The sequence below is a fragment of the Xyrauchen texanus genome, chromosome 21 (genome assembly GCF_025860055.1).
Source record: "Xyrauchen texanus isolate HMW12.3.18 chromosome 21, RBS_HiC_50CHRs, whole genome shotgun sequence".
NCBI lineage: Eukaryota > Metazoa > Chordata > Actinopteri > Cypriniformes > Catostomidae > Xyrauchen > Xyrauchen texanus.
In genome coordinates this window covers 26,891,490-26,905,651 of record NC_068296.1, presented here as the reverse complement: position 1 = coordinate 26,905,651, position 14,162 = coordinate 26,891,490, and the positions used below count along the sequence as shown (strand labels likewise).

The 14,162-nt window shown below is 35.8% G+C and overlaps 2 protein-coding genes across 4 annotated transcripts in view; both read right to left on the bottom strand.

Annotated features, from left to right (window-relative positions):
• The window catches only part of LOC127661430 (protein MTSS 2-like), a 51,267-nt gene extending 49,048 nt beyond the window's left edge, over positions 1-2,219 (bottom strand). The window contains exon 1 of the mRNA XM_052152140.1: positions 2,015-2,219. The gene's annotated coding sequence lies outside the window, so the exon portion shown is untranslated. The remainder of the gene's footprint in view (positions 1-2,014) is intronic.
• A 2,295-nt stretch (positions 2,220-4,514) lies between these two features.
• On the bottom strand, positions 4,515-13,754 carry LOC127661832 (mitogen-activated protein kinase 12). Of its 3 annotated transcripts, none has more exons than XM_052152752.1 (12): positions 13,505-13,754; positions 9,721-9,850; positions 9,547-9,605; positions 9,087-9,198; positions 8,981-9,010; positions 8,852-8,899; positions 7,493-7,607; positions 7,140-7,211; positions 6,947-7,026; positions 6,284-6,362; positions 5,634-5,807; positions 4,515-5,235 (listed from the first exon to the last, which is right to left on the bottom strand). In XM_052152752.1, the coding sequence occupies exons 1-12, from the start codon at positions 13,621-13,623 to the stop codon at positions 5,162-5,164; spliced, it is 1,092 nt and encodes a 363-aa protein (XP_052008712.1). In that variant the 5' UTR covers positions 13,624-13,754; the 3' UTR covers positions 4,515-5,161. The 3 variants fall into 3 exon arrangements, with proteins under 3 accessions (XP_052008712.1, XP_052008713.1, XP_052008714.1); XM_052152753.1 differs by lacking the exon at positions 13,505-13,754 and adding an exon at positions 13,360-13,497; XM_052152754.1 differs by lacking the exons at positions 4,515-5,235; positions 5,634-5,807; positions 6,284-6,362 and adding an exon at positions 6,398-6,777.
• Positions 13,755-14,162: the final 408 nt, after the last annotated feature.

Genomic DNA, 14,162 nt, shown 5'->3' with positions numbered 1-14,162 from the left:
TCATCTCCAGTTGATTGGAACTTCTTAATTATTGCCATGATGGTGGAAATGGGCATTTTCAATGCTTAAGAAAATAGCTAATAGCCAATATTTCCCCAATGTTAACTCGCAAGTAAGGAATCTTGGTGTCATTATAGATCCTGACATAAGCTTAGTAAGACAGATAAATTCAGTAGTGACAAATATTTTTTATCAGTTACGAATGATTGCTAAATTTAAATCAGCTTTATCTTTTCAAGACCTGGAGACTGTTATTCATGCCTTTATCACCTCTCGATTGGATTTTTGTAATTCCCTTTATTTTGGACTTCCTCAATCCTCTCTTTTACATCTTCAATTGGTTCAAAATGCTGCGGCCAGATTTTTGACATCATCTAGAAAATGTGATCATATTACCCCAAGCCTCTTTGCACTGGCTTCCTGTTTATTTCAGGATACAATTTAAAATACTGTTGTTTGTTTTTAAAGCTCTTAATGACCAGGCCCCATCATATATTAGGGACTTAATACGGCCATACTTACCTACTAGGTCTTTAAGATCTGCTGACAAACTATTATTGCCTATTCCCTGGTCATGTCTTATACATAAGTGTGAAAGAGCCTTTGCAGTTGCTGCCCCTAGGCTATGGAAATAGCTACCACTGGACATTAGGCAAGCTTCATCACTGTCTATTTTTAAATGCAGGCCTGAAACGCACTTGTATTTTCTAGCATTTTGCAGTATTAATTGAGATTGTCTTGTCACATTTTATTGTATGTATTTTAATGTATTTGTTTTATTTTACTATATTGTAGAATTTTCTGTTCAGCACTTCGGTCAGCTTTGCTTTTTTACTTACTTTACTTACTTCCTATATTGTAAAGCTCAACAACCTTTTGCTGCACATCATAACTTTATTCTTTGGTCTTATCAATTGAGATCGATGATTAAGGGAATTTGGCTTTCATATTTTTACTCCTGTGAAACAGAAAGCCATGGCTGAACAATTTCATGTTCCTATAGTCACCCAGGTGTGCTAAATGTTTTTGAATATGAATGGAAATATACTTCAGATATATTTTACTCATAACAATTTCTAGGGGTGCCAATAATTGTGGCAAACATGTTTTTGAAAAAAATAAAAAATATGAATTATGACATTTTCCACCCCTTTCAAATAGTTTACTTCAATTAAAGGTTAGGTTTTTGTGATTATTTTGAATGAAAGTTCAAAAGGATAAAGAAAAAATACATAATTACCAAGTGTGCCAATATTGTTTTGCCACAACTGTATGACAGCTTTCTTGGGCATCTTGGATGACAGTACCACCACACACAGTCCATCAGACAATCTCTATGACCCTTGTGGGTGAAAAAGATTGAATAGAGAGCATTCTTTGCAACGTAAGTATCTGAAAACAGTCCTGATGCATTTTAATCCATATAAGTAATAAAAGAACTCACACTCAATTCAAGATATGCCATGAATACAAGTCTTAAAGGGATAATTGACCTAAAAATGAAAATTTTGGCATCTATTAGTCACCCTCGTGTTGCTTAAATCCATATGACTTTCTTTCCTATTTAAAACATTAAAGTAGATATTGGGTAGAATGACAAAAGTAGTCACCAATCACTTTCATTGCATCTTTTTTCCATACAATGAAAGTGAATGGTGGCATTGTATTCCATGGAAGAAAGAAAGTCACACAGGTTTTTTTTTTGGTTTTGTTTTTTTCATAAAAAACAACAGTGCCATAATATAAACAAACTGGCATTTAAAGGGTTAAAATCCTGAACATGAATGAATATTTGTTAGTTATGATTAGGACTGAGGTTGGTTAAAAAAATTAACTCATTGAAAGTGGAAAATAATATTAATATATAATATTATTATGGCAGTTTTTTTGACACCAACCTTTTTTTCCCCTCTAAGGACCTCTGAGTAACTTTTTTAAATTGACGCACAAGGGTTAAGATGCACATATGTTTGAGGAACAGTTATTTTTTATGATCATGGTGATAGTTAAATACCTTTCTAACTGTCTGCTGACTGGAGGAGAATCATCTGTTGTTCATTCCTCTTGGCCCCCTCGCTGCCCCTGCATGCAGAGGAGTTGGTGGGATCCTGGGTCCTTGATCCACACTGGGGCTTTCACTGAGAACATTTGAGCCTGTGGAATTTCCTTTTGCGCAGCGTACTAAGCCAAAGGATTCCTCAAGATCTGCTAAACAGCACAGAGGCACGTGCATCTCCTTGTGCTTGTGCAACAGACAGAGTGAGGGAGAGAAAGAAAGAAAGTTGACAAGGAGCAAAATATGCAGAGAGAGCATGAAGCAGAGTGTACTGGATGCCCCTGTGTGTGTGTGTGTGTGTGTATATATATACACATATATATATATATATATATATATTCTACGTAGAAACACAGGGAATGTGTTAAACTACACCTGTGGTGAATTTGAAGGAAAATGACTAAACATCAAATAAAAATAAAATTAACACCATTTGGTTCACAATTAACTGCATAAATAGCTAAAAAAGGAAAATTAATTCTTAAATATAGTCTAGAATAATTTGTTAGCAGATCCCATTTCATTTGATATTATGATATTCATTCAGTTTTAAGTGTGACTTAAAGGAATAGTTCACCCAAGATGATTTGCGTTCTTTGTGCATATCTGTAATATTACCCATATCCACACTGTAAAAACTCCTTCTTGAAATGGTCCTAGACTTAAGTAACTTTTAACATACACCTTTACAATACTCTAAACAACCTCTGCACTGTAAAGCCACTTGTTCTGACAAACACTAAAAATATTTGTCACAAAATCAATTGTATAAAAAAACTGCAGGATTGGCCTGCGATCCATCTCTCTCCATCAGACTGTCAAGAGGAAAGCAAGAAGCATTTTTCCTCACTCTGTTTTCCTTAGGGAAGGACTCTGACATACATATAAAACAATACAAGGTATCTTAACAGAGGGCAAAAAAGGCCAGGTATCAAAGACTGGGCTGCAGGAATAGAGAAAGCTTGCCATGGGACAGAGACCCAAGGTCATAGTGCCAAGTATAATACTGCAGCTTTCTGAAAATGCGTTATAGTGAAATTGTATTGGGGGAACCCGGGGAAGTGCAAAGAACATGTAAATGTTGCCCTCTGCTGGAATTCATGAGAACATGTACTGAATTCTACTACAGCCGTGGCCAAAAGTATCAGTGACATACATTTTTCGTTTTGCAAAGTTTACTGCTTCAGTATTTGTAGATAATTTTTCACATGTTTCTATGGTATACTGGAAAACAATGATAAGCATTTCATGAGTTTGAAAGGCTTTTATTGGCAAAAACATTCAATATGCAATATTTACAGTGTTGACCCTTGTTCTTCATAACCTCTGCAATTTGCTCTGGCATGCTGGATATCAGCTTCTGGGCCAAATCCTGACTGATGGCGATCCATTCTTGTCTTATTAGTGCTCGGATTTGATCACAATTTGTGGCCTTCTGCTTGTCCACTTGCCTTTTGAGGATTGACCACAGGTTCTCTATGGGATTAAGATCCTGGGTGTTACCTGGCCACAGATCCAATATTTCAATGTAATGCAGGATGCTTCACTGTTGGCACAACACGGGACTCATGGTAGTTTTCACCTTTTCTTCTCCGGACTACCGATTTTCCAGATGTCCCAAATAGTCGGAAGGGGGCTTCATCAGAGGACATATCTTTGCGCCAGTCTTCTGCTGTCCAATCCTTGTACTTCCTGCAGAATTTCAGTCGGTCCTTATGTTTTTCTTGGAGAGAAGTAGATTCTTTGCTGCCCTTCTTGACACCAAGCCATTGTCCAAAAGTCTTCGCTTCACTGTGCGTGCAGATTCACTCACACCATCCTGCTGCCAATATTGAGCAAGCTCTGCACTGGTGGCGATACGATTCCATAGCTGACTCCTCAGAAGGAGACGGTCCTAGTGCATGCTGGATGCTCTGGGACGTCCTGAAGCCTTTTTCACTACAGTTGAACCGCTCTCCTTGAAGTTCTTGATGATCTGGTAAATGGTTCTTATGGTGCAATATTCTTTGCAGCAATTTCCTTGCATGTGAGGACATTTTGATGCCAAGTAAGAGATGCTGTAAACATTGCTAACAAGAACACAATGATTGGAAGCACTTCTTCCCTCCATTTACAGCAATCAGAATTATTGAGTGATTTCACCTGACTAGTACTCATTCACACTTTCACTGCTGATATGATTAGTGAAATTATATTAGCTGGTCATTTTGTGGCAGGGCATTTGGTTTTTGTGATAAAGTTTCTTTGCAATTATTTCAAATGCATCTGATCACTGCACAATAATCTAGAAAAATGTGTATAAACAGCAAAACAACTGAGCAGAAAACTTTGCAAAACACAAAATGTATGTCACTGCCAATACTTTTGGCCATGGCTGTAGACTAGCTCAAGTGCAAGTCATTAAATAGATCATTCGTAAATACACTTGAATATGAAAGATTAGAAATATAACACTAAATCAGAAAAAAATATTTTAAAACTGTATTTTAATCATTCTACATTTGCTGTCTCATAAGAATTTTAAAAGATACAACAAACGTTTAATGTGATCAATCAAACAATCTGCTCAATGCACACGTCATTTACCTCTGCATAAAAACAACACAATTTTCCTGTATTCTCTGCATCTGTGACTGTGGCCAGGTTGACAAACTGTTTTGAATTAAGTTAATACTGTTGTACTTGCAAAACATTTCTTGTCCTCATAAAGGTCTACAGGCCATTTTGCCATTTAAGAGGACACATATACAAAGAGATGTATAGGCATACAGACATTTACATTACAGTCCTCAAATGTAATTACAGAATTAATTTTAAATAATAACTTGTAATTTGTTGATGGGATTCTCTCCACAGAATAAGTTTTATGCTCTCATGTTCTTCAGCAGGTTAGCTGCAGGTCTAATTCAAGTTGGTAATTTAACTGTTCCCAACAATGGAGCAACACAAGTTGAAACACTGAATAAAACAGCACACAACACACTTTGTGGACACAAAAACAGTACAAAAGGAAACACAAGTCTGTAATTGACAAATGGTACAAAGCAAATTGATGATATTGGAGTGAAAAGAGAAAAAATATTGGAGTGTTCAGTACAAGCAATCTCAGAGAGCTGTCTCTTTAGACTCCGTCCCCGCTGGCCCTGGCTGGAAGGTCAAAATTTCTGTGAAGGTGAGTCCTGGAAAGAATAGAGAAAATAAATGGAGGGGAAAATGTAAAAAAACAGATATTTCTTATATCACTGGAATAAACCTGAAATTATAAACAAACTTGTCCAAATAGTTTAATTTAAGAACTATTTACCAGTCAATTAAATATTACATTTTTGCATTTGGCAGATGCTTTTTTTTTAATTCAAAGAGGCTTACAGTCCATTCAAAGTAGACCTTGCCATTTCAATTACAAGGACACAGTAAATCCCATAAAAGAGTAAAAGGAGTAAAGTAAAACATTTATTTTCCCCAGAATACTGTCTAATTAACCCATAATAACTTCAAATCTCATAAATGTGAACCAAGCTTCACTCATATCATGCTTTCAAGTTCATGTGTAGAACACCCCTTTCCCCAAACCTACTTTTCCACTGGTCCACTGACAGATCAGCCTCATCCAATGAATGATCATATGGTGGGGCCTCGGTTTCCTCCTCTGGTTCACGGAATTCAGAGAAGAAAGGAAGAGCCAGTCCTTCTGCTGCTGTTATTCTACTTTCAGGGTCCAAGAGTAACATGCAGTCTAAAACATGAATCGCTGAGACAGAGAGCAACAAGAGTCATAGTAGACAGACTTACTGTATTTGAAATTCAAACATGTTTTCAGCAAAGACATGCATGACAGGATGCTTTATTTTATCATGAGCTTCTGGGCATGAAAAGTCCCTGGACTTTTTTTAATCAACATCAAGATTTCAGTTTAAAATGTATGTGAATATATGCCTCAATGCCTTCATATTTCACTTTAAATGGTTCAACGGTGTGGGAAAACAAAACAAAAACAGATTTTCCATGTAGTCTCTTAATTAATGAGGTCTGAACACAAAATAATTATAAAAGAATGAGCAAAATGCTTTATAAAATATTTTTAGCTAGCATGTCACACTGCAGGATGTCAACTAACCAAATGTATGATAAAAACAATGAAAACCCTAAAAACATGCATGCATTTCCTTTTTTTGCACTGTATCAATTTAATATATGAAAACAATATTTTTTTCAAAATGATCTTACCTTGCTGGTTAACATTTGGTAACAATGCCCGAAGATCTCTCTTTCTATGTTTTGGCAACTTTGCAACATAGTTTCTAGCCTAGAAAATACATATCACATTATTTTGGATATTCATATCTCTAAAGCTTGCATGACATACAGTACTGTGCAAAAGTTTTAGGTGCATGAGAAACAATGTTGCATAGTAAGGATTTCTTCAATAATGATCTCATAAATATTTTCCATTCATCAATTAATGTTATACTAAGTCCAGTAAACACAAAAAAGCTAAATCAATATTTGGTGTGATAACATTTGCCTTCAAAACAGCACCAATTCTCCTAGGTACACCTGGACATGTTTTTTCTTGGCTGTTGACAGATAGAATTCACCACAGTTCTTCTATCTATTTAGGCTGTCTCAATTGCTTCGGTCTCTTCAAGTATTGATGTTCAGTAGGGGATCTGTTGGGGCAATGACTTCTGTTGCAGGGCTCCCTGTTCTTCTATTCTTTTCTATTTGCAAAAGGAACATTTGGGAGTCTAACATTCATATTTCCCATTGACATACTAAAGCTGTAGATCTAAATAACCATCTTAAGATAAATGTTTTTGTGAAACTTTTGCACAACAATGTATCTGATGAGAATTCTGCAGACGGATCTTAGTAAGAAATGAAACGTACATCTTCAGATTGTAGTTTGGCAGTAAACTCTTTTGTGGGGGTTCCAGTAATCTTCATGATCTCCATCAGTTGATCCAGGTCTAAAGGAGTGGGGTCAAGGATTACAATAAAATAAAAAACAAACAAATGGAAAATCATCTAGTGAGTTGCTATTTGAACATTACAATCACAGATTTGCAGCAAGGAAGGATACGGTCGTTTCCTTTGAACAGTGGTTTCCCAAGCAGCATCTCTGCCATGATGCAACCAACCGACCAGATGTCCACTGAAGAGAATTTTAATTAAACATGTTCTGATTAACTGCATTATCATCAGTTTAAATACCAATTGTTCAATTCTAATGGTGTATCTCATTAATCAAGCAGCTTCTATTGCCTTTATGAGGGCAATAAAATAGATTAACATCTTCAGCCTAATTAAAGAACTTTGTAGATCCTCTTTAGTTCATCCAAAGCTACAGCAATAGAGTAATTCCAAGAACAGTCTTCAAGAAGCAACCTGTACTCAGTAGAGTGAAAAAGACATTAAATGCAGCGAGTGAATTACCAGTCTGTGTGTAATGCATCCAGCTGAGTATGACCTCTGGTGCTCTGTACCAGCGTGTCACAACGTAGCCCGTCATTTCACTGTCTGCTTGCCTTGCTAGGCCAAAATCCAAGATCTATTGCATAACACAAGGCTTTATTTACACTCAGAGCTGGCTTGAGGCACAAAGCATAAAAGTGGAGGATGCTACCAGATGCAACAATACATACAGTGTCAAGGAAAAGTATGTGAACACTTAGAAATTTACTGCATTCATGTATAAAATTGTTTTACAATCCGGTTTGATCTTCATCTAAGTTACAATAATGAACAAACACAATCTGTTTTAAATAATAACATACAAATTATTGTATTGTACTTGTACATACTGAATACATCATTCAAACATTCAAAGTGTAGGTTGGAAAAATATGTGAACCCCTAGGCTAATTATGTCAACAAAAACTAATACGAGTCTGAAGTTAAAAAACCTGGCTTCCAGTTAATGAAACGAGATTGGAGTTGTGGGTTAGAGCTACTTTGACTCATAAAAAGCACTCAAACATTTAGCATTTGCTATGCACAAGAAGCATCTGCTGACAAGGATCATGCATCGCAAAAATGAGATCTCAGAAGACCTACAATCGTGAATTGTTGCTTTGCATAAAGCTGGAAAGGGTTACAAAGTTATCTCGAAGAGCTTAGATATTCATATGTCCACAGTTAGAAATGTTTTCTATAAATAGAGATTAATTTGTACTGTGGCTACTCTTCCTAGAAGTGGAAAATGTTTTGTGGACTGATGAAACTAAGGTTGAATTGTTTGGGAGAACATGCAGCACTGTGAATGGCGTAAAAATTGCACTGCATATCAACATGAAATCATCATCCCAACGGTGAAATACAGTAGATGATTTGGGGCTGGTTCACTGCTTCGGGGCATGGACCACTTGCCATCATCGAGGGAAAAATGAATTCCCAAGTTCGCCATGATATCCTACAGGATAATGTCAGGATGGCTGTGTGCTAGCTAAAGCTTCAGTAGAAGTTGGGTGATACAGCAGGACAATAACCCTAAACATCGAAGTAAATCCACTACAGAATGGTTTAAAAAAATAAAATCCACCTTTTGAAGTGGTCCAGTTAGAGCCCAAAGATTCACTTTCTTTTTCCACAGCACTGTGATTGTTTAATGGGATGAGTTCAATAAAGACATGAAAGTATATAACTGTTGTGTGTTGTTAGCCTAATGTTGTGACTTTGATGAAGATGAGATCACATTTTATTACCAGTTAATGCAGAAACCAGCTGATACAAAAGGGTTCACATATGGTTTCTTATAACTGTAAAGAACTTTCATACATCCACATGGTGAAATACCTTGAGCTCACATTCTTCATTTATTGCTAGATTGCCTGGTTTGAGATCCTGCAAGTTTAAAGAGATAAAGTCAGTGGTTTGTAGAAATAAATACAGGTATATGGATAGGACCAAATTAAGTGTACTCACCCTGTGTATGATCCCAGCAGCATGAATATACTGTATTAACATAAAAAGACCAATGAAAACATGCTTGAACGAACATGAGGATTTTCAATAAGAGCTTAAAACTCACTTTGAGCCCTCTTAACATTTGGTAGACCAGGTACTGAACCCTGTCCTCTGACATTCTCTCCATTTTCATCAACTTTCCAAGATCTGTACCCATGAAAGGCATGACCAAGTAACTGCACAATTGGATGGAAGAAGGGGAGAGAGAATATAAATCTTATTTTAGGGAAGAATCATAAATCTAAGGATAACTATGCATCTATCAACATGTAGCAACACACTGACATATTGAATGATGTATGTAATCACAAAATCAGAGGCATAAAATGAAAGGTGGTCACAGGAGATGTATTGTTACTTCCAGGTATAAATAGTTATCCGTCTCGTCGCCTGATGACTTGTGAATGAATCACCTGAGACACATGTTAATACCAGGTGTCAGGGCCCAAGACAAGCGGACACAGTGAGTTGACTATTAGAGCAAAATGTCAAATTACAGCGGTTTAGGATAGTTAAATGCTCACAAGTCGTGGAAATTGTCGAGAGATAGGTCTGCGGTGAAAACATCCAGGAGTCCAATAACCTGTACCAATTACAACAAAAAGGTGCTTGTCAAAAAGAGCATAAAGCCTGAAAATCTGCTCATTCAAGTGAGATGAGAAAGTTTGAACATGGAGTGTCAGTCTTTGGTTTCCTACATTTTCATGCTTCATGTGTTTAAGCAGCCTGAGTTCCCGATAAGCTCTCTTAGCAAACAGGTCAGACTGGAACGGACGATGGAGCTTCTTTATGGCCACCTTTGCCCCCATCCTCCGGTCAAATGCATAGCTGAGGAATAGATCAATTGTAAATCTTTAAAGGCATTTAGAATAACTGGTAACACTTCACAATAAGGTTGTATTTGTTAACATTAGTTAACTACATTAGTTATTATGAACCAACAATGTACAATACTTTTTCAATACTTAATCTTGATTGCTGTTTATTTAAAAAATACAATTATACGTTACCATTAGTTAATGAATTATAAATAACTAACAATAAACAACTGTACTTTTTATAAATAAACATGAACAAAGATTAATAAATGCTGTAAAAATATATTGTTAGTTCATGAAACCTACAGTAATGCATTTACTAATGTAAAAAATTATAAAATGTTAAGAGCTATCAAATTAATTTGTACACAACAGGATTGCTGGATAAAGTAATTAAGACTTTTTTAAAGTCCTGAACAAATAAAATGAATCCTTTATCCCAATACCAAAACAAACCCACACAATAAATCATGTATCACAGACTCTCATAAACAGGCAGTGACACACATTCAACATGGCCTAAACATTGTTTATCAGTAAAAGAGGGTAGAATATATGGAAGTTTAAAATACTCAATGTGTTTTCCACATATTGTATTTATCACATTAAAATTAGTTACCATTATATATAAAAAATAAATAAATACAAATTAGAGGTCGACTGATATTGGATTGTGCTGATTCGATAATGTGCTGAAAGCAAGCCAGTAAGTTTCCAAATAGTTTATTTTAAATTGGTAGCCTATATTAAATGTTCTTAGTCTTTTTTATTTTATTTTTTCCCTGTGATGGGGATTGCCAGACACTACTAGATTCTAAATTTAATTAAATTCCAGATGCACTTTAAAGACACTTTAACCTTGAAATACACCCGGGACTCTTATTTTGAAATGTTTGCGCTTCACTGATCCAGCTGCTCATTAAAACAGTCCTACAAAAAATTACAATATAAACAGTTAAAAGTAAACATTGTCATATTTCATCAACACTATATCATCAACAGTTGATCTTTAGTGATGGTTTGTCATAAATACCCGATACAGCTTAATGATTGCGAACTGCTCTGCAACAGCTGAAAACACTCACAAGCCTGCGAGTTCTTGGAGAAAATACAACAGTGCTGCGTTTTAACTGCATGTAACGCATGCATATATTTAATTAAATCATATTCTTTAAAAGTTTGATAATCACATTAGGCCATATCACAATTCATGTCCTGCCCCCAATTTTAAGACTTTTGTTTCGCAAAACTGAATTTAAGACAGGATCTGCGGGAACCCTGCACAAATACAGATGCATCTGCCTTGATTATAAGGCCATAAGGAATCTGCGGATTAAGAACTGCAAAGATTTCCGATGAATCGCAACATCTGTCATTCGTAAGTTTTACCCATTTCTCAACCCTTAAGTGTTTATTAATTATTTAGGCTAATTTCATGATGTACTGAAATGAGTGCAGAGAATTCCGCAGATTTTTCCTCGAAATCAGTGCAGAAAACGCTGCAGATTCCATCCGGACAAAGAAAAGCACATTACAGTAAAACAACTCATGGTAGAATAACATTCCCCAATCCATGCTGGATGCAGTGCATTAAACTATACATTACTTGACAGACAATTGACAACTGATGTTCACAATTAAATAACATTTGCAAAACATCAGATGCACTTTCATATACATACTGTTGTTAAAAGACAGGAATGCACGGACATAGAACCCTTACAAAACGAGTGCTGTTAATTTTTTTTTGCTGCTTGTTCAATTTAATTAAAATAAACTAAAGCAACACAATCCTAGAACATTGTCACAACTTGATTTCATTGCGTTCCATTTAAATTTATAAAAGTTTACTCAATCTATTAGAGTTGGGACTACAAATATATTAAATGTAGTGTGAAAGTAGTGTTGATGAAACTAGGGTTTGAGTCCACCTGAGTCAAGTCCATGTCTTTAAACAATCGAGTCAGAGTTGAGTCAGAGTCCAAAAGGGGCCGAGTTGGACTCAAGACCGAGTCCATAACAGGCCAAGTCCGAATGAATCTGAATTAAATTTGTAACCGTAAACTCAACATCAATATTTTAAGCCTATTTTAAACTTCACAACTAAGAAAAACAGTTTGTCAATATAAATGTTACAAAAAAAAAACACTGTTGCCTTTCATATATATATATATATATATATTTATTATGACTAGTTTCCTGCTGAAGAAACTTCAAAGTGGTTTCAGAATGAAAGCATATGCTGTAGGTGTATATGAAGATAAAACTGTCCGTCAACAATTCTTATTGCTTTCTGTTGACATATCAGTCATTTGTTGCTGTTCCCCTCCACTCAAACATAGACTAAAGAAAGTGAAAGCTACATTAGTCATTACAACCAGAGATATTATTTCTAATTTTAATTTAGTTTTTATTTCTACTTTTCGATTCAATTTAATTGTGTTTTATTTATCCCTATCTTATAATAATAGTCTATACTGAGATCTCTTTCTGAATCTTTTTCTACTGCCTACTGATTTGGGAAAATACAGAACACATTAATGAGTCAACACAGTAGTAATAAGCACTCGTTTACGATGAAGACAAGTTAGATGTCGCACATGAATTGTATTGCTCCCTTTGTTCAATTGCTGTGCTAACCATATTAGAGAGTTACTAAACTACACTCTGTAGTGCTTCCAACCAGCATGTTAAAGGAAAGTTTCAGTACAAGTTATGCTCAATCGACAGCATTTGTGGCATAATGTTGATTACGACAAAAACATTTTTTTTTCAAAAAAGCAAATATAGGTTACAGTCAGGCACTTACAATGAAAGGGAATGTGGACAATATTTGGAGGGTTTAAAACCAGAAATGGGAAGCTTATAATAGACAACATAATTTGAAAGTTAAGAAAACTCATTTCAAACACATGGAACCACCGTGGTACACTGAATACCCAAAAAAATGGTAGCACTGGTATTTATGGTACTTTTTCATTAGTAGAATTTTTTTAGGGGAGTACTTTCTTTGAGGAATGACAAGGACAATAGCAGTCTATAGTTTTAACTAAAAAATATATATATTATCTGTTGCCTCATATATGGTCACCAATAGTAAAACTTGTTTGTGTAAAACATAAATTGTTTTAATAGCAAAAACAATCATATGTACATATTATATATGATATCGTCCATGTAAAGCTGGGTGAGAGAAAGACGATGCAATACAAACAAAAATCAGCGCACGCTCTGAAGTGATCGGACGACCAGCATGCAATTAACCATTATCACCCGACCAGACAGCATTCGTCAACAGCTGCCATCTTTAATTATTAACCAAATACTTCTATCGAACAAGCAGTGTAGTTTTGCATTCAAACGGAATTATCCATTGAAAAACGACGTTTTTGTGACTTGTATACATTTATAAAAACACAAGCATACAGCCGAAACACTGAGTAATACGTAGATGCCTTATTCCCAATTGCATTACTGAATCAAAACATTGTACATCTTATATCTGTAAAGCAAACTTACTTTCACTTCTGCTTAACACTATCTGTTCACATCGCTTGTTTTGAACACAATCTTGCCACATGGATCGACCTCTATTGACGGGATGTATTCATTGTTTTTAAAAGAGAAGCCAATTTCAGGAAGTAGTGAAATGAGACGCACTCACCATACTGTACCATATGCCCCTGTCCCCACCTGTTTCAGATCTCTGTATTTCTCCGGCACCTCCCAAACTGTTTTATTCACTTCCTGGCGATAATAGCCAGGTCTTGAGCGGACTGACATAATGGTGAATACGCTTTTAAGCCTGTTACTTCGAGTCCAGCGGCGGTGATTTCCAAATTTACCTGAGCAATGATGAAGGTAGTCTACCTGTGCGCGTACATGGACGGTGCGTGTGCACGCGACCGCTCCCTCTCCAGCGTGGCCGTTTGTTACGTCACTGAGACAAAACATCCAAGAACTTGGTCCTTCAATGCATGCGAGAACTGCTGCCTGCTTATTCATCCACAGCATTGAATATAAAAAAATTTAATTATTTAAAAGTACCATCGAAAATTGTGTTTTACAGTATAAACAAAGAGTGTTTCACCCTCTGTATAAGACATTTTCCTGTCTGCAAATACTTGGCACTGTTTAGAATATATTTTCCATACCTGAACCCGTATTAACATGTTCCCAAACTATTGGGCCCCCGGCACATACATTCCTCACCAAATAAGCACAATAAACACTTTTTCCTCAGCACTCACTATTAAAAGGTTTTAAGTGTATTTTACAAGTGTAAAATGTTGACTTTACAAAAATAATACTGGTTAAGAAAA

Coding starts and splice junctions, on each gene's coding strand:
- LOC127661832 (XM_052152752.1), bottom strand. CDS start 13,623: ATGTCAGTCCGCTCAAGACCTGGCTATTATCGCCAGGAAGTGAATAAA. Junction 8,900..8,980: donor CTGCTGGGATCATACACAGG/GTGAGTACACTT, acceptor TTAAACTTGCAG/GATCTCAAACCAGGCAATCT. Junction 7,027..7,139: donor ACTGTTCAAAGGAAACGACC/GTATCCTTCCTT, acceptor CCACTCCTTTAG/ACCTGGATCAACTGATGGAG.